Consider the following 27,419-nt stretch of genomic DNA (forward strand, 5'->3'; position numbering starts at 1 on the left):
CCTACCTTGCCCCATCTTACCCGACCGCCCCAGCCTGTGTGTGTGTGTGTGTGAACCCGAACCCAGCCCCCGTTGCCCGATTGAAAACAGTGACTTAGACCCGGGAGGATGATTGGCTGAGGGCAATATGCCCTCCTGCGCTGAGCCCCAATCGGGGCGCAGGTACACCCAAAACAACGTAGCGGCAGCGTAAGGTCGCCTATCAAATACCCCTGCGGCTCCCACGTGTGCTGGCCATACCCACTGCCGACGATGTCATGACTCGGAGAGATATGGAGTCGGAGGACCCCTTGGAGGGGGGGGGGGAGAGAGAGACGGGGGGGGGGGGCAAGCCCTCCCATGAAATCTGGCCGTGTGAACTGCTTCGTATATAAGGATGGCACAGGCTAGGCTGGCCTGTATTTGCCCCCTTAGCATCTTCCCAATAACTGTGAGACTCGGGAACCGCGACAGAGAGAGAGAACTACAAATATTCCTCCATCTTTGAATAAGATTCTTAAAGGTATGAAAGTCGACAGTTCTATTAATGCTCTTAAGATAAAAAAAAATTTACAGTTGTTGAATTCGTCGAGGTTCAAGGTCAAGCGACGAATATTATTATTATTATTATTTTTTAATTTTATGAAATTTTCTTGTGGAAGTACAACATTAACATTATTAACATATTGACAACAATATTAAGTTCTCAAGATAAAAAATATAGTTATTTTACTAATTAAATCGTAGAGTTGTAGGGTCAAGTGACGAATGCCATCATTATTGTTTTGAATATTCTAAAACCCTTTTGAATATTCTAAAACTTTTTTGAATATTCTAAAACTTTTTTGAATATTCTAAAACTTTTTTGAATATTCTAAAACTTTTTTGAATATTCTAAAACTTTTTTTAATATTCTAAAACTTTTTTGAATATTCTAAAACTTTTTTTGAATATTCTAAAAGTTTTCTTATGGGAATATAACATTGTTAAGATTTCCACCATTAAAAAAACCTAATTCAATTATATTTTTTCATAGGGGTGCAGTCTTAAGTGACGAATATTATATATATTTTTTTATTTATTTTCTTGTCTACCACATAATTTTGCTAACCCTTTTAGCCTTTTGAAGATAAAAATCTATTAAATTCTATGATAAATTCGTAGAATCGTCAAATAACATAATGAATATTGTTATTTTTTGAATGTTAAAAATTGTTCTCACTTTTTAAAATTTCAACAGGACTAAATATTCATATGATTCACTCAAGTGACGAAATATAACTTTCTGAACATGAAATTTTCCCGAATCTCAAAAATTTCCTTTTTAAGTTTTCTGTCCCTCCGCACTTTTTCTGTCCGCCCTCAGATCTTAAAAACTATTGAGCCTAGAGGGCTGCAAATTAGTATGTTGATCATCCACCATCCAATCATCAAACATACCAAGTTACAGCCCTCTAGCCCCAGTAGTTTTTATTTTATTCAAGGTTAAAGTTAACCATATCGTGGTTCTGGCTTCGAGACCACCGAAAGATAGATCTATTTTCCGTGGCCTTGATTATACGATGCGCAGAAAACTCGGTTGCGCCGAAGAAGCTTCGGCGCATTGTTTACTTGTTCCACTCTCTCTCGCTGTTCAGAATTTCATTAGGACCTAACAATGATTTGATTGACTAAATTCATTTACTTAGCATCGCAATTCAAGAAGATTTAAATCCGAATTCGAATATTTTATTTTTAATAACGAGGTCTACTTATGTCTGAACAATATGTCAATTGTATTAATTTGTATATTTGCGTGTTCACATATCGCATTGTATAAAAATACACGCGTATTTTGAGTATATATATATATATATATATATATATATATATATATATATATATATATATATATATATATATATATATATATATATATAGATAGATAGATAGATAACTGAGATATGTGTTTTGTATACATATAAATTAATATTCTTATTCACACGAGAATTTATTATATATATATATATATATATAGATATATATATATATATATATATATATATATATACATTTATATTTATGTATATATAAATATAAATATATATATATATATATGTATATGTATATGTATATATACACATAAGCTACATACACATATCATATACATATATATATATATATAAACATATAAATATAAATATATATGTATGTATATATAAATGTATATATGTGTGTATACATACATATACTGTATATATCTTCACGAAAAAAACTAAATGGGAATTTTGTGTTGTTTGTAACCTAGACAACTTGGCTGACGTGTTTATGTTTATTTATTTATTTTTTGTTAATCGATGGTTTGACCTTCTTTTAGGGCAGCATCGTCGAGCTCGTTACGAAACGTAAAGGAATTTCAGACAACACCATGGACACGAAAATCCTGCTACTCTTGGTATTCGCCACGCTTCTGAGCCTCGTCTCGCCACTGCCTGCCAAAGTCCCCGCCAAGACGAACTTGGAAAACGCTTTCGACGACAGAGCAGTTGTGGAATCGATCATCGACTGCTTCACTGGAAAGTCCAGTTGCTCCCCGCAGGAGAAGAAAATCAAAGGTAAGGGGCGGCGGCGTTTTCTCGAGATGTAACTGAGTATCGTTTCCTTTCCCTGAAAAAAGCGGGACGCCATATCTTAAAAACTAACCATAGAATTTTCTTGAAACTATTCTCATTGATGTTTTCCACACTCAAAATACACTGGAGTTTCTAACCTAACCTAACCTAACCTATGGGCATGGCAAAAAACCATGGCTGGTGCAATACTACTGTAGCATACATCTCAGGAATTTACGGGCCGGCGGCGGAAGGCTCAGGGCCATTTCCTGATGGGTTCTTGAGAGTGAATGAATGAGCAACTGGTAGGAAAAGGGGTTAAAGTTCGATCTGGACAGGACAGTTCGTTTCGGGCTGTTAATTCATCTGTCCTTCTAAGAACTGATCTCCTCTTTCTGAATTTCCCATTACCTTCCGTTACTTCTTTCGAATGAACACCATAATATTCTTTGGATGCTTGAATTTCAAGTCAGTGGCCCTTATGGTGGGCTTGTTCCATGTAAATAGGGTTCATCTTCCGAATAATAATAATAATAATAATAATAATAATAATAATAATAATAATAATAATAATAATAATAATAAGAGTGAGAGAATGAGTAACTGGTAGGAAAAGGGTTAAAGGTCGACTTGGAAAGGACTGTTCATTTTGGGGTTCTAAGAGTGGGTGAAGGAGTTGCAGGTAGGACAACGCGGTGAGTTTGAGCAGGAAAGGACCATTTTTCTCGGGCTTCTAAAAGCGAGTGAAAGAGTAACAGGTAGGATCAAGGGCAAAAGTTTGAGCTGGAAAGGACTGTTCTTCCAGGCTTGTAAGAGTGACAGAATGAGCAACAGTTATTGAAATGAGACTCTTAAAGGAATGGAAGTCGACAATTCTATTAAGGTTCATAAGATAAAAAAAATTACAGTTAATGATGAATTCGTAGAGGTGCAGGGTCAAGTGACGAATATTAGCATTTTTTTCAATTTTATGAAATTTTATCGTGGAAATACGTTATTAACATTTCAAATAGGAAAACTTAAAGCGAGTGAAAGAGTAACAGGTAGGATAAAGAGGAAACGTTTGAGCTGGAAAGGACTATTTTTCCAGGCGTCCAAGGTTGATGGAATGAGCAACAATTATTGAAATGAGAGGAACCTCGATTTCGAAAGCACTATTACAGTCAGGCATTTTTAAATTTATAACCACGACCTCTGAAGTCAGTCCCAGGTTCCAAGCCCAGACACTGAGGAGGGTTAGAACGAAAAGACCATTGTTTTTTTTTTATAAAGTGTTCCGTCATTATTATTTCTATGTGGGGATGCGGTCTTGTTAACTGGAAGGTGCTCCAATAAACTGTGTGAGTTCCAGTTCGAAGCTTCCAGTTCAGGTCTGGAATGTGTAACACGAAATCTCACAAAATTACTGGTTATTATTTTTATGTGGGGGTGTGGTCTTGTTAACTGGAAGGTGCTCCTATAAACGGTGTGAGTTCCAGTTCGAAGTTTCCAGTTCAGGTCTGGAATGTGTAACACGAAATATCACAAAATTGTGGGTGAAGAGTTTGGGTGGAAAGCCACCTTCCCAAAAAGTCGATCTAGTAAGCAGTTTCATGATTACAATCTCTATGGGTCGTTTTAACGGAATCATTTGCCCTAAAAATGTTGTATTTTCATCTTGCTTCATTTTTCTGTTGTCGTGAGGAACACCTATTTATAATGTAATATGATAAGCGATATTAAAAAATAATATCGATATTAAAACAGAAATGAGGACTACGGATATATTTCGGCAACCTTAAGAGATGATGTTTGTCCAACTTTGGATTAATGATCTCCTGATGAAAAATTCTTTAGATTATTGGTACAGGATTGAGAGAGAGAGAGAGAGAGAGAGAGAGATTTCAGAACCCTAATTTTGGTCTAATCATTAATGAAGTCCTGAAGGAAATTTCTTTAGATTATTGGTACAGTATTGAGAGAGAGAGAGAGAGTATGAATTTCAGAGCGCTAAATTTGGTCTAATCATTAATGAACTTCTGATGAAAAATTCTTTACATTATTGGTACAGGATTTAGAGAGAGAGAGAGAGAGAGAGAGAGAGAGAGAGAGAGAGAGAGAGAGAGAGAGAGAGAGAGAGAGAGAGAGAATTTCAGAGCCCTTTCTTTGGTCTAATTATTGATGAACTCTTGATCAAAATTTCTTTAGATTATTTTTGCAATGCTCCGGGGTACAGAAGAGAGAGAGAGAACTCTTATTTTGGTCTAATCATTAATGAATTTGTTGAAAATTTCTTTAAATTATTTTTGCAGTGTTCTAGGGTACAACAAACACACACACAGAGAGAGAGAGAGAGAGAGAGAGAGAGAGAGAGAGAGAGAGAGAGAGAGAGAGAGAGAGAAGAGCTCAAACTCCGGTCTAATGATCACTGGGACGATGAAATATTACATCAGTTGTTGCCCTTCACTTCCCAACTAAGCTAACCTTGAAGAAGAAAACCGTATGATGCCACACAACCCTCCCTCTCTCCCTCCCCCCTCTCCCTCTCCCTCTCCCTCTCCAACAGTCCCCCACCCCCACCAAAACCCCCCAAACAGCAGTGGATTACTTCACCCAACCCACATTCCGTAACCAATACCTACCAAGATGGTTTGGGGTGGACCCTGGCAGGACTTGCAAAAAGAGAAAATTTCGGGGTACAAAAAATGGCACGTGGGCACTCCGGGGCATCTTGTGTTAGGAAGGTGGGCTCATTTACGTTGCCTTATCAAATGTTGCGTTTGTTGTTCGAGTCTCTTATTTGTTTGTGAATAGTTTGGGTCTGGGTCAAATTGTTATGATTATTATGGGTCAGATTGTTCGAAATTGTGTCAGATTGTTTTGAATTGTGTCAAATTGTTCTGAATCATTGGTCAAATAGTTCTGAGTGAAAATGTTTTGAATTATGGGTCGAATTGTTCTGAATTATATATAAATAAATAAATATATATATATATATATATATATAATGTGTGTATTTATATAAAATGCCAATGCACTATAGCGTCTATCATTCTGCTACAGCACTTTTCCAATTCTCTCTCTCTCTCTCTCTCTCTCTCTCTCTCTCTCTCTCTCTCTCTCTCTCTCTCTCTTCTCTCTCTCTCTCTCTCTCTCTCTCTCTCTATATATATATATATCTATATATATATATATATATATATATATATATATATATATATATATATATATATATATATATACATATATATATATAAATATATTCTGTTAGGTATGGATTTCATTTTAGCGCAATGCATTATATTTGTCATTTGTCTCACCTATAACCTCTCTGACCTCTGACAGACCGTGCCATGGCAACCATGAAGAACCTGGGCAGGTGCCCGGACAGTTTCTGCACGGAACAGGAGAGGGCTGACATGACCCAGGCCATGGAACTCCTGCAGACGAAGCACCCTGACCTATGGACGAAGCTGATCGCTTCCATGTTCGGTATACCCGTCAGCAGAGAGTAAGGTAGAAGAAGAAGAGTTTCGTTTACCTTGGAAATGTACAAATTGAAGACGCTTGTTCGTAGCTGTAAGGTTGTGTTTTATTTTGTATTAAATTAACGTTTAACTTGTTTTTCATTTGGTTTCGTTCTTGTCCGTCCTGTTATACTTGGGAAAAGGAGTGTTTTTTTTTTATGGTAGGGCGTCAGTGACCTTGATTTTGTGACGCCAGTTTTAGTAGCTATAGATCAAATCAAATTCCTTGTGGCACTTGGGATGTGTTTGATTTTTTCTTCGTGCAGATGATTCTAGACTATTTATTTCTTTCTCTCAAATAACCCTGGTCCTAGAACCTTGAAATCCTGTGTAACTGCAGATTATTTCACCTTGGCGGGTATGATAGAAATATTTTAGAACTGTCCAGTTCAAGTCACTGAAACGTCCAGTATTTCAGCTCCAAAAATGGATTTGGAAGTTGATCTTCGCATACTTTCATTTTCAGAAAGGTTGAGCGTAACCTTTTATGAAAGAAGAAGAAAAATGAATTCACTTCCTCATTCAGCTCCAAAAGGTATGGAAGTTGATCTTCTCATACTTTCATTTTCGTAAAGGTTGCACGTAACCTTTTTTGAAAAAAGGAAAGTAATGTAATTCCTCAGAAATTGTGAATATTACATATGATCTAGTCAAGAGAGACTTCAAATAGTATTGACAGATAATACAAAGCAAGTAATCCCTTTTCGATTGGGAGTTTCAACTCTGTCACTGAAAGACATCTTGTAACCTTGAGTTTATGAAATCCCAGCAGGCCCACTTGAATAGTCTTGCCAAAAGCGAGGCTCTTTGACGACAACCGTCACAGACTCGTTAACATCTCAGAAATGACGGAGAATCTGGAGATATTTCGCGATTTTAAAACGCGGTAACTGCTTAGACATTGTTTACGAGTTTGTGACGCCGAAACTATTGATTGTTTATTCATACTTTCGAAACCAGGATAGATAATGATTTAGTGTTTGCTGGAAAGGCAGCAAATTCACGTTGAAGATTTTCCTGCAACGTGAAGCCACTTCAGATAATCTTGTCAGTTACTGTATTTGAATTTCTGTGTTGGGATTAAAAGACAAGGAATCCAAATGCATAACCTCTGGAAAGATAACTAGATTTTTATCCCATCCAGAAATTTGTACTTTCGACTTGTTCTTAAAAGCACAATAGATTTTCTTTTAGGAAATACTTCTCCCGAACACTAGCTTTATAAGACCTATGCACTCGTGAATTTTCCAGAGGCTCTGATTATTCATTTACGCTTTACCAGAATGGCTAATATCAAGAGGTAAGAAAGCTGCTTAGATATACGTTGATCGTGCAAATAATGATGCTGTCTATTGTTGGTTTCTTGAAACTGACTAGAAAAGGTTTCACGAAAAGGTTTGTCAAGTATTAAATCAGAATGAGTATCTCGAACAAAGAGTGAATTAGTATTTACAAGTACTAACAGACAGCTAATGGAAATAAATTGAAAATACTGAAGAGATTGGATTCGAAAAACATGAAATGTCAAGCAAAACAAGACTGAAAAACAAAATGTTCTTTTAGATACTCCAAAAATGTCTTGATTTTCAAGACAATGCTGGGGAACAATGAATATTTTGAATAGATCAGCACCTAAATGATATTTGCAACGAAATATTTTAAGGTTCGATCAGATGACCTCAAAAAATTGAGGCACAGGGACTGGAAAAAAATTACTTTAGGATTAAGAAACAAAAAATCCAAAAAAAATTGAATTCGTTTACTTACTTTTGTTTCCAACTGAAATTCAGATTCAAGGGTCAGCGCCAGAAAAAGTAAACGAACAAATAAGCAAAAAAATGTATAACGTTTTCCCAGATCAAGAGATTTGTTAGCATTCAAACACAAGAATGAACTGTTTTCTTTCGCATAAAAGAGGCTGAAAAAATCGGACATGAGATAAGGGTCATTATGGAAATGTTTCCCGAAGTCGATGGGGTAGATGAATCATACGAGTCTTGTGTTTATTCCTCAAGAAGAAGGTGAATAGTGAGTGACTGTTTCCCGAATACCTAAAGTAACCTAAGACACCAGTGGCATGTATTTCCATCAGAAGGCGCGTGGCCCAAACCTCACAGCTGAGCCTACAGTCCAGGTGAGTATCAGATGAGTCACGCAGTGCAAAATATACCAGTTCAAAGACTTCAGCAGATAATGACATGTCCAAGATATCTGAATATCCATCGTAGACTTTCGTCACATCATGGGTAAGCAAAGAAAACAAGAGTTGTTATAATTCCTTATGGAAATTCCTCAGGGCCAAATCATGGCAAGATTTTCCATCTGAGTGGAAACGAAAAAGTTACGCCTGGGTTATTTGTCATCATTCGGGTCAGGGAAGACCTCTGACGTCACGAGGCATGCCTGTTTGTCAACGAACCCCTCTCTCTCCCTCTCTCTTCTTAGAAAGAGAGAGAGAAAGGTCGAGAGGTTTGTTGACAAACACAGCCAGAGCGAGCGAGAGAGAGAGAGAGAGAGAGAGAGAGGGGTGTTGAACAATGGTTAGAACTACCTAATTACTGTGAGTCACCTGGTTACCTGGTTAATGGAATGCGCTTTAAAAATTTAGGCGTTGTCTGCGTAAGTAAAATTACCGTCCCCAAGAAATTCGGGTATTTCACCTGAACCTTACCTCACAACCCAAGAAAAGAAGGCGGTAGCATACCAGCAGGCCCAGCAATTAGGCCCCGAGCACACTAGCCACTCTGTGGCACCACAAGTGGCCGCGCAAAGTGGCGGGCCAGAGCACACTAGCCACTTTTTAGAGCCACAAGTTGCGACCACATGTGGTTATGTTTTGAATACCCGGCCACATGTGGTCGCCACACCTCTACGAAGTTTCCTGCATCACTGATTAGCAGCCACATGTGGTCGCCAGAGGTCGCTAGTGTGCTCTCAGCCAGCCACAAAACGCCGCCACAAAATGCGCTGTTTGTGGCGGGGACGAGCGACAGCTTGCCACAGTCGCGAGCCACAGACACAAGTGTGGTCGGCAAAGCTTGAAAACAATGGGAACCTATGGGAGAAAATATCCCCGTCACAAAACGCTGCCACTTGTGGCTCTACAAAGTCGCCAGTGTGCTTAGGCCCTAAGTTAGGCAGACAACCACTCAGGTACACCTGGGGGAACCCAATATCGTGTCCCCCCATAGGGGCGTTAGTGCCGTCAGTGCACTGTAGGCATTATTTAAGGTTCTTTGCAGCGTCCCTTCGGCCCCTAGATGCAACCTCTTACGTTCCTTTTACTGTACATCCTTCCATATTCTCTTTCTTCCATCTTACTTTCCACCTTCTCCCAGCGATTGATTCGTAGTGCACTGCGAGGTTCTCCTCCTGTTACACCTTTCAAACCTTTTACTGTCAATTTCCGTTTCAGCGCTGAATGACCCCATAGGTCCCAGTGCTTGGCCTTTAGCCTAAATTTTATATTCACCTCAATTCATAACCCAAGAAAAGAGGGCGGTAGCAGGCCCAGCAATTAAGGCAGACAACCACACAGGTACACCTAGGGGAACCCTAGACCGTGTCTTCTTTAAACCATGCCCGTTCCAGACGTCTTCATCGCAACTGTTAAGCAGCCGGGAAAAGCAGTCGACTTTACGAGGCTCAATTTTACGGTTTCAGAATCACTCCGGGATGCCTCATTCGTATGCAGATCTCTTTCTTCCTCCTCGGCCCGTGAAGACCAGATCAAAGGGGATGCATGCGCTTGCAAGCATAACAGGTGATGTTGATAGAATATTTTTATGGCCATTATTGGCCGTTTCGGCCTTACTGGTACTTAGCCAGGTCACTTAGCAATATAGAAGTCCGTTTACTGCAGTTGTTTCTTCGCTGGCAACTGCTGTTGGTCGCTGTTATGGTAAAGGAAATGAGCACATGGTGTGAAATTATCGTCGATAACAATGCAAAAAAAAAGAAAAAAGTTAATGACGAAGTGGTGAGGTTAAAGGCCTTTGCGTGAGGAGCATTTGAAAGAGCGTAGTGAATCCAAGGTAGGTGGCAAGAGCATTCAAAGGGATTAGTTGCACTCAAAGGAGTATGTCCCGGTCATAGTGCATCCTAAATCAATCCAAGAGCACTGGAAGGCTTACGTTAGAGCATTCTCAAAAGATTACTGAGCAAAATAAATCCAAGATGAATCCAAGAGCATTGAAAGGGATTACACTGGAGAATGTAAAAAGATAACCTGCATTTAAAGGGATTACATTACACCATTCGAACAGGTTACGTCTATTCAAAGGAGGATGTTCTGAGGATAGTAAATCCTAGATCAATCCAAGAGCATTGGAAGTATTACGTTATAGGATTCTAAAAGATTCCAGAGAATAGTTAATGTAAGGTCAATCCAAGAGCATTGAAAGGGATTACAGTAGAGCATGCGAAAGGCTAACCTGCATTACAAGGAGCATGTCTTGAGCATAATAAATCCAAGATCACTCCAAGAGCAATGGAAAGGATTACATTAGAGCATTCGAACAGATTACGTGCACTCAAAGAAGCAAGTCTTGAACATAATAAATCCAAGATCACTCCAAGAGCATTGGAAAGGATTACATTATATCCAAGACACTGGTGAGATCTGTACAGTCCTGGAAATTAATACAGGGTTTCAGATGTGCTTCAGAACAATCTCGTTTGAAATGTGTGAAATTCACCTATTTGTGTGCTGTGTACGTTGTTTAATGAGATCGTCTCTTTTTCTTATTTTTTTAATCTCATCATGGACTCTCCCAATCGTTTATGAGAAGAATTTTTCAGTTTTTGAATTGCTACATAGTTACATCGAGCGAATGACAACCCAACACAGAAAAAGTTCACTCGCAAGAACGAAGGTCAAGTCCAAATTACAAACCGTCTCAGGAAAAAAAACATATTTATTATAAAACTTTTTAAATATTACAGAAATAAAACAAACACCCCTAAAACATCATAAAAAATCTCCTCAACAGACAAAAATAGTTTTGCACTTTTGTGCAAATTATATATATAAAAAAAAGCTTTAAAAACATCTCTTTTTGGTTACTCTACTTTCCTAGCTGTAGGTCGATACCGAACATGGACGCCACCAGCCTTGTCCAGAGGTCTGGGTGCCTGGCTTGTAACAGCTCCATGGACTCCTCGATTTCCTCGCGGTCTTGGTCCGTGCACAGACTGTCAGGGCAGCGGCCGAAGTTCCTCACGGTTGCCATGGCAACGTCTGGGGAGAGGAGAGAGACAGAGATACTGTTAAAAGATGCTCTGAGAATAATTGCCATCTTCTCTCACTAGTGGCCTGTGTGTTAGCCAGTAGATACTGGTCTGTGTATAAGTATGTACAGTAGATACTGGCCTGTGTATAAGTATATAGACACTGGCCTGTGTATAAGTATATAGACATTGGCCTGTGTATAAGTATATAGACACTGGCCTGTGTATAAGTATGTAGATACTGGCTTGTGTATAGGTATATAGACATTGGCCTGTGTATAAGTATATAGATACTGGCCTATATATAAGTATGTAGATACTGATCTGTGCTACATACTGGTCTGTGTATAAGTATATAGATTCTGGTCTGTATATAAGTATTTGGATACTCGTCTGTTAATAAGTATGTAGATACTGGTCTGTTAATAAGTATTTATGTATGTAGATTCTGGTCTGTATATAAGTATGTAGATACTGACCTGTGTAAAAGTATATAGATAATGGTCTGTGTAAAAGTATGTAGATAATGGTCTGTGTATAAGTGTAATACTAGTCTGTGTTAAGTGTATAGAAATTGTGTAACCTTAAGAGATGGTGTTAGAATTGTCAGCCTCTCTCGCCAGTGGCCTATGTGTAAATATGTAGAATGTGTGTAACCTTTGTCAAACTTTCAAGGCGGTACGTAACGTACACAACCTCTTGTTATGTTACCTCTATTTCTGGCTATTAAATAGGTAAATAAATCGATAAATCAATGAATTCTTAGATAATTTCTGAAGAAGAAGAACATTCTGAAATGTTTCAGCACATTTGATTGGCAGAGAAAGAAACTCACAACATTGGTAAAAAAAGGTAATTATTCATTGTTCAAACTCATATAACATGAAATGTTTAACAGACAAATTTTGGAGAAAAAGTGAAACAAATAAAATGAGTGATTTAGAACTATGTACAAACATTATTATTATTATTATCATTATTATTATTATTATTATTATTATTATTATTATTATTATTATTATTATTATTATTATTATTGTTATTATTCAGACGATGAACCCTATTCAAATGGAAGAAGGCTACCACACGCTGACTTGAAATTCAAGCTTCCGAAGAGTATTATTATTATTATTATTATTATTATTATTATTATTATTATTATTATTATTATTATTATTATTATTATTCAGAGGATGAACCCTATTCAAATGGAAGAAGCCCACCACAGGGCGCCACTGACTTGAAATTCAAGCTTCCAAAGATTATTATTATTATTATTATTATTATTATTATTATTATTATTATTATTATTATTATTATTATTATTATTCAGAGGATGAACCCTATTCAAATGGAAAAAGCCTACAGGTGCCATTGACTTGAAATTCAAGCCCCCAAAGAATATTATTATTATTATTATTATTATTATTATTATTATTATTATTATTATTATTATTATTATTATTCAGAAGATGAACCCTATTCAAATGGAAAAAAAGCCTACAGGGCTTTTAACTTGAAATTCAAAGCCCCAAAGAATATTATTATTATTATTATTATTATTATTATTATTATTATTATTATTATTATTATTATTATTATTATTATTATTATTATTATTATTCAGAATTTGAACCCTATTCGTATGGAAAAACAGGGGCCATTGGCTTGAAATTCAAGTTTCCAAACATCAAGGAATTAAAATCATATAATTAATGCTAACATGTTCATTCATAACGCAAGCTGCTGGTAACTGATATTTTAGTGAATTTTGTAAAAATTGTTATTTGGACTAGTCCTCTAATATTCGTTTAGGGAGAGAAAAAAAGTTTTTAAGTGAATGAACAGAATAAGAGACCCACAAATACATTTCTCATAAGTTTCTTCAATCATGTAAGACATTGAATCATGGGTCCCCTTGAGAGTTAATGCAGCCAGGGCGCCTCTCGTGGTGCACTGTAGGCGTTACTAAAAGAACTTTGCAGAGTCCTCTCGACACTTAGCTGCTGCACCCACTTTGTAGCCTTTTATTTTACTTCCCTTCTCGTTTCCTTTCTTCACTTTTGCTGTTCCAGTCCCTCTAACTATTTCTTCTTAGGAAAACTGTGGAGTTTTCTCCCAGTTCCACCTTCAGATCCTTGTACTTCATCGCCTTTTCTCTCGCTGTCCAACCACTCGAACTCCCTCTTGTCACTGTCTTCAGCGCTTGAGAGCCTCAATTTCTCAAATCAGATCATTTGTATCATTGCCACCTAGGTACCTTCCCATCACTGAATGTGTACTAAATAAAAAGACACATTATAGGTTGTGTCTATACTTCTATCTGTGGTATAGTTGTGTTAATACCTCTATCTGTGGTGTCTTGGTCACCTCATAAATCTGCTTTAGCTCCCTCGTACCTGGTGGTATCCTTGTGACCAGTGTTCCCAAATCTCTGATTGTAACGTAGCCTGTGCACCTGTGGCTTTCTCTAATAACGGAATCGACTTCCCTTGTTCAGCGGTGCGTCCAGAATCACTCATTATATTTACTTGTGCATTTATTTCCTTCTTTTACAATGACGTGTTATTTTTGTTCTCACGAGTTGTCACATACATCTTGGTTGTTGTTCTTTCAAGAATCATAGATGATCTATAGAAAATTGTAAATTAATTGCAGTTACCAGAAATAAAACATACATCTATTGGTCATGGCATGATGAATAATGACTTCGTTACCATTCCGCTACATCGAAAGGCATTATTGTTATAGTTTACAATAGAAATCAATCTTTTCAATACTCAGCCGTCATGACAGTTAACAGACAACGTATGTGAGTACCATAGTCATGGATATTTTAGACAAGCATATTTCATTGTCAATTTTGTCCGTCTTTGAAAACACCCATACCGACAAATTGACGGGTAATATAAGATTGTCTTTAGAGATCCTGACCTCGATTGGGCTTCAAGATAAAAATTTATATATTAACGTCAATAAAAGCTGTTTAAAGTAACTGAAGAGGTTGTTACATATTTCATGAACAGCTTTACGAAGTGGTCTTACCGAACCTGGTTCCTGTAAATATTTTTGTTTTCAGATATTTCAGTGAATCTGTAAAATCATAACAGAAGAAACAACGTCTCACGTAAAATGTTCGTGGAGACAAAAAATGTTTTCCAAATGAAACTGAGGAAGGCATAAACAAAACATTACCCAATAACAACAACGACTAATCCCTCTGGTGAGAGGCAAGAGAACTATCCCAACCCAAAACATTAGTGAGCAATACCGTAAAAGTTATCCGAGTAAGAACCCCGCTAATTACAAAGGTCGAAACAGAAAAAACACACGAAAACAAAAAACAAGTAAAATGAAGGGAGGAGATATGGGTTAAGCACTACCTTATAGGAGAGGAGAGGAGGGATCTCACAGGAAGTGAAAGTGAAAAGGGCAGAGAGTGAGAGTGTGCTGTGAGAGAGGAAAAGAGAGAGAGACCCAGGTGACAGGTTGAGGGGTGTGTGTGTGTGTATATGTGGGGTTCCGAAAGGATTACTCCTAGCTCCGCCGGAGTTCGTTATGTGTGTCAAGGTGACTGGTTCTCAAACGCTGCCTGGGAAAGAGGTTACGGTACGAGGAATTGGTGACGTTGGTGAAATGACTTGTGAGTTGGACCCACCTTTTTACGTTCGATTTCATGTTGGGGTCTAAAATTGTGGTCTAAAACTCAACAGTGAATTTAACAACATTCACTGTTGTCATCTCTGTTATATATTTGTCCTTGCCCTGTAGTATTTACATTTTATATTTTAGTATTATGAGTTAAGTTAAAGTCTGACGTTTTACCTTGGGGGGATGAAGATGCCGAGGCTGAACTATTTGTATGAGGGAGTTAACAACAGAGAAGAAACTTAAGATCAAGATTCATTTTTAAGGGAAATCATTTTAACTGGGCAGTTATTGAAACCTTGGCCAGTGTTTGTGCTTAGATAGAGAGGAAACCACCACAAAAGTGAGTAGGAAGATAGGAACCGGAAAATAACACCAGGAAATATTGGAACGGCGAGAGTAGAGCAGTTTTAGCTATAATACCCGTTTCACTTTACATGGTCGTAAATTAACTTGATTTGTTGTCGCTCTTGAAATTGCTTGCCCAAAACTAAATAATCTGAAAGTGGAACTTATATAAGGTATTCTGCCCTACGGAACCTCTACGGCTAATAATAAGGCTAGGAAATAAAGTAGACTGTAGTTAATTAGCAATCTATGAGATAGTAAACAAAATTGAATGCTGTTTTTGTGTAGGCACGAATAAGCATATAAAATAAATGTGCGTATGTCCTGACTTCGCAAATACTCATGAGTGCGTATTTCAGTTTATGACTGACGTCAACGTATATACGTTGATTCTTCATGTAAACTTAATCCCAGTTAGAAAACGTATTGTTGATTTTTGTCCAGAATCGTATAAAAAAATGCTTCATTGTTGACACACCTCAAGGGTATAGGTACAGTGACGTCACACTTTTAGAGGTCAAATTCATTAGGACTTACAACAAAGGTACAAACGCATAAATGACATGCATATGTATATATGCATATATATGTATATATACATGTATGTATATATGTATATATACATATATATGTATACTATATATATATATACACTTTGTATGTAGGCTATATATACACTTATACATTTACATAAATGCATATTTATATATGTATATATACATACATATACATATATATGGTATATATATACGAGTATACATATATATAAACAATATATATTTATATATACATATATACATACATAAATATAGAAAATGTACATGCGCATACACACACACATCTGTAAGAATGAGTCAGCTGTTTTGTTTACCACTGTTGCATAAATATAGAAAATGACCCTGACCTCTGTAAGAAACCGCTTTCCGTTGCCTACATAAGTGTCAAGTACACCTCGTTGCGAAAGCGTTACAATGGGACCTCGGTACAACTATTGTTTACCATTTCTTTCTGCTCCTTTAGTTTGTCTGTTTGTGTGTCTATCTTTCTCTCTGTCTGTTTATCAATCCATCTGTCTATTTATATAAATACATATATAATATATAATATATATATATATATATATATATATATATATACATATACAGTATAATCTGCGTATATATACAGTATATATATATATACGTATTGAAATACGTATATATGTATATATATAAATATATATACATATATGTATATGTAATAGCCACAATGCCCTCTTACATATGTGTCTGGTAAAAGTGACCAGTAGATTCTACATATATGTATATATATATATATATATATATATATATATATATATCTATATATATAAATATGTATACATATGAAATGTATGTATGTATTTATATATATATATATATATATATATATATATATATATATATATATATATATATATAGAGAGAGAGAGAGAGAGAGAGAGAGAGAGAGAGAGAGAGACGTTACCTTACTTCTTTTGAAGCTTACAGTGAAATCTGGGAAGCTAATGTCTATTATTGTCTTGAGGCAAATATATCAAAGCGTTACGATTTACTAAAATGACGACAATGTCTTAGCTAGACCCGTATTCGATAGAAGGAAAATGACAAGTAGCAGTGACGTTATCCACTGCACCACCAAAAAATAAAGTAAATAAGTAGATAATTAACTAAAAATAAGAGGGTCTGGATATTATTATTATTATTATTATTATTATTATTATTATTATTATTATTATTATTATGCAACATAGCAAAAGGTTCAAGAACTTGCATAGCAAGTTTCTGCAGACGTAATACCCTAACGTGGAAAAGTAGATAAAAAATGAGAGGCAACAATTAATATATATTTACATAAACGTATGCTATTTGGGCATATTTTCTCTCTTAAGCAATTTCTATTAAAGTCAATGGCATTGTTCGCAGATACTATCTTCTTATCAAGACTTTGAATCAGTCTATACTTCTTATTTTTCTCTTCAGGCAAGCTTCCCAGGAATAAGTATTCCTGAGAAGCTTGCCTGAAGAGAAAAAGAAGTATAGACTGGTTCAAAGTCTTGATTAGAAGATAGTATCAGCGAACAGAGCCAATGCCTTCTATATATATTTACATAAACCACTTCTTGAAAACCTTCAGAGCAACACTGGTGTGCAGGCCGAGGGTAGAACTTAAGTTCCACGAGAAAATCCACCAATAAAATGAACTTATTCGCAATTCTTTCTTGGTATTATTGTCAGAGCAGAAACTGCTGCTCTGTGAGTGCCTCTCTGGACCCAGTGAGCAATTGGAATTTTTGTAGAAGTATTCGAGATCCTTTCTTTAAGTCTAGATCTAAAGAAAGATCTAGTCTAGACCTGCATGAAAAAAATGGGGTTTTTGTAGATGCATTCGAGATCTCTATCCTAGGTCTAAAGAAAGATCTAGTCTACACCTGCCTGAAAAAAGAATGGAATTTTTGTAGATGTGTTCGAGATCCCTTCTTTAAGTCTATATCTAAAGAAAGATCTATTCTAGACCTCCCTGAAAAATAGAATGGAATTTTTGTAGATGTGTTCGAGATCTCTGTTCTAGGTCTAAGGAAAGATCTGTTCTAGACCTGCATGAAAAAATGGAATTTTTGTAGAAGTATTCGAGATCCCTTATTCAAGTTCAGATCTAAAGAGAAGGTCTAGCCTAAAACATGAAAAAAGTGTTTTTCCTTTTCCATTTTTTGAGGGGGATGTGTTTCAGATCAAAACGAATGCCCTAAATGCTGCTAAATATTGTTATGTATGTATACATATACAGATTCATATGCATTTATACACTGGAACGAAACCCAAATGGAAAAAATGGTTGAAACTGATGTACTGTATACATAATTTCAAAGTTATTTTGAGCAATGTATCAGCTGGTCTTATAAATAGTACAACGTAAACGTCTTCAGGCCGCATCGTTATGAATCTGAATTACGAACGTAAAATGAGAAGAATAAAAAGCAGTTGGTGCTATATCCTAACATAATAACATTACACAATAACCAGCGGGTCTTAACCGCGGGGTGGAGGTGGGGTTTCGTTTGGGGTTTCTCAGGGGGTCACAAAGGGTTCGTGAGAATATAATTTATTTTCATATATTTGGATTAGCCAGTTGGGCTTTTACCAGTTTGGCGAGTGCAACTTGTTATCTTACCTTTTCACAAGGTTCACAATTTCAAAATTTATTATAAGGGCTACGGTAACTTCCTGAAGAGTCTCGGGGAGTCATAGGATGAAAAAGGTTAATAACCACTACGACGTAACCAGCGTCAAAAACAAAAAACAACTGAGGAACGTATCAGGTTTATCCTCTAAAGATTCCCCATTTCACTGTCTGAAAGGAGCCCGTGAGATATACCTCTCGATTGTGGTTGGTCACGAGGGAACTTGAACTCACAAGGACAGCCCTCCTACGAAAAGGAAAGGGAAGAAGAAGAAGAAGAAGAAGAAGCAGAAGAAGAAGAAGAAGAAGAAGAAGAAGAAGAAGAAGAATGCCGTGTAAACATTCGTTTACGCAGGGCAAAGGACTCGCCTATTAAAGGTGATCTATATCTGGGTTTGGTCCTGGGTAAAAGTTACTAGGGTCCGAATGGACTTGCCACCACTCTCTCTCTCTCTCTCTCTCTCTCTCTCTCTCTCTCTCTCTCTTTGAAACATTCAGTATCCTTCGATCTCGATATGAAGGTATACGTTACTAGAAAGTTTAAAAGTTGTTTGCAAAGCTCAAAAGGATATTCATTTGGGAACTTTCCCCCCGCCCCTCCTCTCTCTCTCTCTCTCTCTCTCTCTCTCTCTCTCTCTTTGAAACATTCAGTATCCTTCGATCTCGATATGAAGGTATACGTTAAGAAGTTGTTTGCAAAGCTCAAAAGGATATTCATTTGGGAACCCCTCTGCTCCTCTCTCTCTCTCTCTCTCTCTCTCTCTCTCTCTTTTATTGGTTAATTTACGAAGAACTCTTTCATATAGAGTATTTATGCCCCATAGGGAGTTGTGCCGTCGGTGCACCTCATGCGGTGCACTGTAGGCATTACTTAAGGTTCTTTGCAGCCTGCCATCGGCCCCTAGCTGCAACCCCTTTCGTTCCATTTACTGTACCTCCTTTCATATTCTTTTTCTTCCATCTTACTTTGCACCCTCTCCTAACAATTGATTCATAGTGCAACTGCTTTGAGGTTTTCTTCCTGTTACGCCTTTCAGACCTTTCACTGTCAATTTCCGTTTCAGCGCTGAATGACCCCATAAGTCCCAGTGCATGGCCTTTGGCCAAAAGTCTATATGCAGTTCAACTCATATACAGTATGTTTAAGTGCATTAAACTATCATAAGAGAATTTAATACTACGTTCTACGTTAGTAATCCTCTGTATTCCTCCACTGCAAATCTAGTTTGCAAATGCATTTGCGACGATTTTGCAAGCGATAATAAAATTCGGAAATTGAGTTTTTCTTCCATAAAGCTTTTGGTTTTTTAGTTTTCTGCAAAAGAAAATTATTGTGCCGGCTTTGTCTGTCCGTTTGCACTGTATCCTGTCGTCACTTTTTCTGTCCGCCCTCAGATCTTAAAAACATCTGAGGCTAGAGGACTGCAAATAAGTATGTTGATCATCCACCCTCCAATCATCAAACATACCAAATCGCAGCCCTCTAGCCTCATTAGTTTTTATTTGATTTAAGGTTAAAGTTAGCTATAATCGTGCGTCTGGCAGCTATATAGGGCAGGTCACCACCGGGCCGTGGTTAAAGTTTCATGGGCCGCGGCTCATACAGCATTATACCGAGACCACCGAAAGATAAATCTAATTTCGGTGGCCTTGTACGCAGTACAGGAAACTCGCATTTTTTACTTGTTTAAACTGGATAATTATAGCAGTGTCCTCGTAATAACTGCTAAGGGACAGTATAAAATAATTGGTCCTGATTTTACTGGTTATCATAATTACTTAATAATTGAATGAGCATTTTATTCTTGAGCACTTCCAAAAGAATTATTGTTCTTTCTTGTCATAGTTTAATGCACGTAGATATATGGGAGAGTTCATAAACTAACCAATAAAAGAGAGAGAGAGAGAGAGAGAGAGAGAGAGAGAGAGAGAGCAATTTCCAAAACGAGCATCCTTTGAGTTTGCAAACAACTTTACTGTGTACAGTACACCTCCAGTTGAAGAGATGCTGAATGTTTCAGAGAGAGAGAGAAAGAGAGAGGAAGCATAGTCCATCCGGACCCGAGCACATTTACTGAAACGTAACATTTCAGAACCTTATGCTTTTTGGGAAAGAATGGGGATTCCCCCATGGATGGAGATCGGAGAACATTGTGTTTCAGCGAGAGAGAGAGAGAGAGAGAGAGAGGGAGAGTCCATAGTCCACTCGGACCCGAGTAACTTTTACTGAAACTTGACCTTTTGCCTTTTGGGAAGGAACTACAAAGAATGGCGATTCGCCTTACTAACCTTTAATTTGCTGCTGTTCTGCGTTGCACTTGCTCCTCCCTACGATGCAATTGATGATGTCCTCGACGTATTTTCGGTTCTCGAAGATGCTCTGAAGTTCCGCCATGCGCGCTGCGCTGATGTCAGGGGCAGCCAGGACAACGGCGAACAAGGAGACAGCAAACAGGGAGATGATGATGACAAGGCGATGCATGTTTACGTGTTCGCTGGAAAAGGAAGAAGAAGATTTAGTTAACCGTTTTAGTCGTCCGGTTTTATAAGGTCGAAATGGTTTTTTCATTTTTTTTTTTTTTGTTGGGGCTTCAAATAACTATATACTTTTTTTCAGGCAGTATTTTGGTTTTGTTGGGAATTCATGTAACTGTAGATTCGTATTTTTTAAAGCAATTACTTGGTTTCGTCAAAAGCAGCAATGATCTTTTGTACATTTTTTTAAAATTTTATATGAGTTACAAGTTACAAACCAACATGAAGAGGTGCATGCACGAATATCAACACATATTTCTAATATATATATATATATATATATATATATATATATATATATATATATATATATATATATATATATATATATATATATATATATATATATATATATACTTAGAAATATGTGTTTGTATATATACATGTTACATACATATATATATATATATATATATATATATATATATATATATATATATATATATATATATATATATATATATATATATATATATATATATATATATATATTATTAGCATGCATGTGTTTGTAAGATTGATGTGTACTGAACTGAAAATACAGATTACTCAAAAATTTATTTCAAACGTGAAATGAAGTTTACGTGATGCTTTTTGTAATGTAATTTTTAAGACACTCGTATTACGTCTTATGTCCCACTGGAATATTTTAAAGAACTATTACACACACCTAATTCTACCAATGTCACGTCCGTACACAGAGCCATTGCATAACCCTCATGTAAAGTCCGTGTCTCACTCGGGGGACCTGGATCCAGCCCAACCGTGCCAAGAACATCCCCACCCCAAAAAAAAAAAAAACAATCGTCCGAATTCGCGAATGTCCAAACCTGTCGCATCTGACCTAATCTAACCTCTGCTGCTGCCGTAGAGGCCTTTCAACACCGGCCTCCATTTGACCCTACCCCTCCTCCTCCTCCTCCTCCTCCTCTTTCTTCTTCTTCTTCTTCTTCTTCTTTCGGAGGTGGAGACGAGAGATGAATATCTGCCGACCGAATGGAAGGAAGAAAGGGCAAACCTGGAGATCAGGTGCCAACTCCAACTCGTTAGGGTTTGTGACTTGACCTGATCCCTTTCACTTGACTAGACAGGTTTTTGTCGTGGTGACCTGATTTTTTCACTCACACGCGCACACACACACACACACACACACACACACACACACCGGTCGACCACAACCACTCGTTATTAATCGCTCCGGTTGCGAGAAAAGTTCTCATAATTATTTCGCCATCGTGCTGAATAACGTTTTTGAGCCCGGTTGTGCTAATCTCTCTCTCTCTCTCTCTCTCTCTCTCTCTCTCTCTCTCTCTCTCTCTCTCTCTCTCTTACGCAACTGTCTCCATGAGCTACGCAGTGATTTAATAGAGGAAGTTTCCTGACAAGAGTTACATTAATGCGGGGTGTAAACTTCAGTGTTCCGACAACGTGGCGTGTATTACGACAACGTGGTGTGTATTCCGACAACGTAGGGTGTATTACGACAACGTGGGGTGTAAGCTTCAGTGTTCCGACTACACAGGGTGTAAGCTTCCGAGTTACGACAACATGGTGTATAAAATGTATAAAATTCAGTTACGACAACGTGGGGTGTAGTAAACGTCAGAGTTACGACAACATGGGGCATAAAGTTCAGAGTTACGACAATGTGGGGTGCAATAAACCACAGAGTTATGACAACATGGTGTGTAAACTTCTGAGTTACGACAACGTGGGGTGTAAACCTCAGAGTTACAACATGGGGCGTAAACTTCAGAGTTACGACAACATGGGGCGTAAACTTCAGAGCTACGACAACATGGGACGTAAACCTCAGAGTTACGACAACATGGGTCGTAAACTTCAGACTTACGACAACATGGGGCGTAAACTTCAGAGTTACGACAACATGGTGCGTAAACTTCAGAGCTACGACAACATGGGACGTAAACCTCAGAGTTACGACAACATGGGTCGTAAACTTCAGACTTACGACAACATGGGGCGTAAACTTCAGAGTTACGACAACGTGGTGTGTAAACTTCAGAGTTACGACAACGTGGTGTGTAAACTTCAGAGTTACGACAACATGGTGTGTAAACTTCAGAGTTACGACAACGTGGTGTGTAAACTTCAGAGTTACGACAACATGGGGCGTAAACTTCAGAGTTACGACAACGTGGTGTGTAAACTTCAGAGTTACGACAACATGGGGCGTAAACTTCAGAGTTACGACAACGTGGTGTGTAAACTTCAGAGTTACGACAACGTGGGGCGTAAACTTCAGAGTTACGACAACATGGGGCGTAAACATCAGAGTTACGACAACGTGAGTCGTAAACTTCAGAGTTACGACAACATGGTGTGTAAACCTCAGAGTTACGACAACGTGGGGCGTAAACTTCAGAGTTACGACAACGGGGGGGTAAACCTCAGAGTTACGACAACGTGGGACGTAAACTTCAGAGTTACGACAACATGGGGCGTAAACCTCAGAGTTACGACAACGTGGGGCGTAAACCTCAGAGTTACGACAACGTTGGAAACGTCACAGTAAATTTGGGGGTAACGCAAACGTCTATTAATCTCTCTCTCTCTCTCTCTCTCTCTCTCTCTCTCTCTCTCTCTCTCTCTCTCTCATATGCATTTAGCCATACATACATGCAGAGTAACTTATTCCTATATATAGAATATATATATATATATATATATATATATATATATATATATATATATATATTTATATATATAATGTATGTATATGTATGTATATATATATATATATATATATATATATATATATATATATATATATATATATATATATATATATATAAGATACAAACTTAATGGCTGTGTTTGTAAGTACTTATTTTTGTATGTATAAACGTCAATGTATAAACTATGTCTACATGCCTATTTCTATACATGATCAAATAGGTGTGAATGTACGTACTCTCGTGAATTTAAAACCGCATTGACTGATCTAAAGCACTTCCTCTGGCGTCACCCACACTCGAGTAAAAAAAAAAAACTTATAATGGCATCACTGTTAAGAATTCCACACTCTCGCGATATTCCAAAGATCTAGCCAGTACCTAGAAAAGCGAAATGAAATATGTTCTCTCTCTCTCTTTCTCTCTCCTCTTCTCTCCCGTTCCTCGGAATCGTCAGCGAAACAGCAGTCAGCAGGCAGGAAAAAGAAGCTTAGAAGCACGGCACAGCAGCAGTACAGCAGCAGGAGAAGAAAAACGCTCAGTAGCAGAAGAGAAGACTCGGCAGCGGTAAGCGGTGTCGAGGAAGGAGCACCTTTTCAGAGCCTGGCAATTGTTGGCACTGAGTAGCAGCAGCAGCAGCAGCAGCGGCGACGGCGGCGTTCCGGAGGGCTGTGTGGCTCTCGTTGCCGTTGCAAGCGGTGTGATGAAGCTTGAGAAAAGTAAAAGGAGCCAGTGCCTTGCCCTTGTTATATAGAGTGAGACGGCCTACTTGACCTAAACACTTAGCTATGACCTTCAACCCCTCCCTCCCCTCTCGTGCTGACACCGCCCTCTACGCCATGTGTGTGTGTGTGTGTATATGTTTCTCTCTCTCTCTCTCTCTCTCTCTCTCTCTCTCTCTCTCTCTCTCGCCCCTTGGTACCTTGGCTCCGAGGAGGAAAGTGTCATCCGGTGAATGACGGCAAATGAATGACATCCGGATATCAATTACAGACGGATGACATTTCGTCCCCTCATCCATGGCCGTTGGAAGCGATGTCTCAACAGCAATGCTCTCTTGCGTAAGATCGTCGTAAATTTATACGACTGTTGACGCGTATGCAACGCCTATTTAAGGGCGTCATTAGGTGCGTATACGCGACCCCAGGGGTTACAGGCAGGAGTACAAGCGGAGGTCTTCGAGCGCAACCAGGGGTTTTGAAATCTACGCAAATGAAGAAGATTGAGTCGTATTTTCTCGCCTTATAATTTCACGTCTTTTTTTTTTATGAAAATTTTCTTTTTTCACGATGACGCAAGGCGAAGACTTGCGACGTCTTTGAAGCGAGATATTTCTCTGTTTTTCTTTGTTTCATTTCACGTTACGCTTTGCGTGTTCGTTGTTTGTTTTTGTGCAAAAGAGAGAGAGAGAGAGAGGACGAAAATACTTGATGGCTCAGGTAATCCTTCTTAAGCGCCGGGAAAAATGTCAGGATTTTTATTTTTCTACTTTAGGAAATTGACCTCTTGGTAAAAGCTGATTGCAGTCAAGGCTAAGCTTAATGGTTTCTTATGTCCACTAAGCACACAGGTAAGAAAATAGCTTATAAATGATAATAATAATAATAATAATAATAATAATAATAATAATAATAATAATAATAATAATAATAATAATAATGGAGAAAGATCCACAGTTATGTATATGTACATATATTTAAAGATCTCCTTATAAAATCAAGATTGAGAAAGGGAACCGAACAGATTCCCGAAAGCTATCTATACAGTTTTATCTTTAAATATATGCACATATACATAACTGCGGATCCGTTTCTCCATTTTAAGACTCATGCCCCTGTGAGCATTATTTTGATAATAATAATAATAATGATAATAATAATAATAATATAATATTAATAATAATAATAATAATAATAATATTAATAATAATATTATTATTATTATTATTATTATTATTATTATTATTATTATTATTATTATTATTATTATTCGAGAGATGAACTCTGTTAATATGGAACAATCCCACAGGGACCACTGTCTTGAAATTAAAACTTCCAAAAGAATATGGTAGTCTCACTGGAATAAGGTGTACGTGTTTGCTTCGTAAATCAGATGTTTTAACTTGAAAATAATGCAAAAAAAATCTTACCTGAAATCCAAAAACTCCAATACAACGACTTTTATCAACCCTGAAGGAGGGACATTATCTCCAAAGACGCGTTCCAAGCTCTAACATTTTAGTTTGGTATCACATTTCATAAATGTTTTTGCAAACGGGTAAACAAAAACAGTTTTGGTTACGAAATCCTTAATTGGGCTGACTTTCCTGTCAACAGTTACAAAACTATAAAAAAATTAGATAGATAAATATGCATGCAGTATATATATTTATATATATATATATATATATATATATATATATATATATATATATATATATATATATATATATATATATATATATATATGAAACAGTATGCATATATGAAACAAAAACATAGTATAGTGCTTTTCAGTTATCTACAATAGCATCCACAATAATAATCTTGATTAGAGCGACGAAATGTATTTCTGAAATTATATACAAAGCTTAAAGCTTTCGTCCTTCCTTCTGCGGACTTGATCACAGAAGGATGGACGAAAGCTTTAAGCTCTGTAAATATATTTCATGTGTGCATAAATGTACGTACATTGAAAAAAGCTTTCTTGTTAATCCCGGTTCGAGCGAACAACTTTTGTAACAGAACTTAATTCCGCTGATGAAAGGTCATATTATTGTCAAGGCCATTTGGACTCTATGGGGCCCTCAGTAGGGGATGGAACACTACATTCTCTCTCTCTCTTTCTCTCTCTCTCTCCTTTCCTTTCAAGAGATAATTAGGTATGCGTATTCTCTCTCTCTCTCTCTCTCTCTCTCTCTCTCTCTCTCTCTCTCTCTCTCTCTCTTTCCTTTCCTTTCAAGAGTTAATTTAGGTATGCGTATTCTCTCTCTCTCTCTCTCTCTCTCTCTCTCTCTCTCTCTCTCTCTCTCTCTCTCTCTCTCTCTCTCTCTCTCTCCTTTCCTTTCAAGAGATAATTTAGGTATGCGTATTCTCTCTTTCTCTCTCTCCTTTCCTTTCAAGAGATAATTTAGGTATGCGTATTCTCTCTTTCTCTCTCTCCTTTCCTTTCAAGAGATGATTTATGTATGCGTATTCTCTCTCTCTCTCTCTCTCTCTCTCTTTCCTTTCCTTTCAAGAGATAATTTATGTATGCGTATTCTCTCTCTCTCTCTCTCTCTCTCTCTCTCTCTCTCTCTCTCTCTCTCTCTCCTTCCCTTTCTGTTAAAGAGGTTATTTAGATATTCTCTCTCTCTCTCTCTCTCTCTCTCTCTCTCTCTCTCTCTCTCTCTCTCTCTCTCTCTTTATTTATATATATATATATATATATATATATATATATATATATATATATATATATATATATATATATATATATATATATACCGCTATCATTCTACCTATCTTCACTAACAAAATTCAACTCAATAACTAATTCAGCTCTATCTAATTCCTTCCTCCTCCATTGACCAAAACACTATATTTCTCTATGATTTCTTTCACTTATCATCCCTCATTTTTAGTTTTCTCTAAAAGAAAACTATTGTGCCGGCTTTGTCTGTCCGCCCTCAGATCTTAAAAACTACTGAG

At 37.2% G+C, this 27,419-nt stretch overlaps 2 protein-coding genes across 2 annotated transcripts; one reads left to right on the forward strand and one right to left on the reverse strand.

Annotated features, from left to right (window-relative positions):
• Positions 1–349: 349 nt before the first annotated feature.
• On the forward strand, positions 350–6,173 carry LOC136826441 (uncharacterized). Its single transcript, XM_067083659.1, has 3 exons — positions 350–502; positions 2,336–2,573; positions 5,895–6,173. The coding sequence occupies exons 2-3, from the start codon at positions 2,387–2,389 to the stop codon at positions 6,062–6,064; spliced, it is 357 nt and encodes a 118-aa protein (XP_066939760.1). The 5' UTR covers positions 350–502; positions 2,336–2,386; the 3' UTR covers positions 6,065–6,173.
• Positions 6,174–10,974: 4,801 nt separating this feature from the next.
• LOC136826442 (uncharacterized) lies at positions 10,975–24,469 on the reverse strand. Its single transcript, XM_067083661.1, has 3 exons — positions 24,323–24,469; positions 20,789–20,994; positions 10,975–11,315 (listed from the first exon to the last, which is right to left on the reverse strand). Exons 2-3 carry the CDS (start codon positions 20,979–20,981, stop codon positions 11,143–11,145), a joined length of 366 nt encoding a protein of 121 aa, XP_066939762.1. The 5' UTR covers positions 20,982–20,994; positions 24,323–24,469; the 3' UTR covers positions 10,975–11,142.
• Between the last annotated feature and the right edge of the window lie 2,950 nt (positions 24,470–27,419).

This window comes from Macrobrachium rosenbergii, chromosome 41 (assembly GCF_040412425.1).
Source record: "Macrobrachium rosenbergii isolate ZJJX-2024 chromosome 41, ASM4041242v1, whole genome shotgun sequence".
Classification (NCBI taxonomy): Eukaryota; Metazoa; Arthropoda; class Malacostraca; order Decapoda; family Palaemonidae; genus Macrobrachium; species Macrobrachium rosenbergii.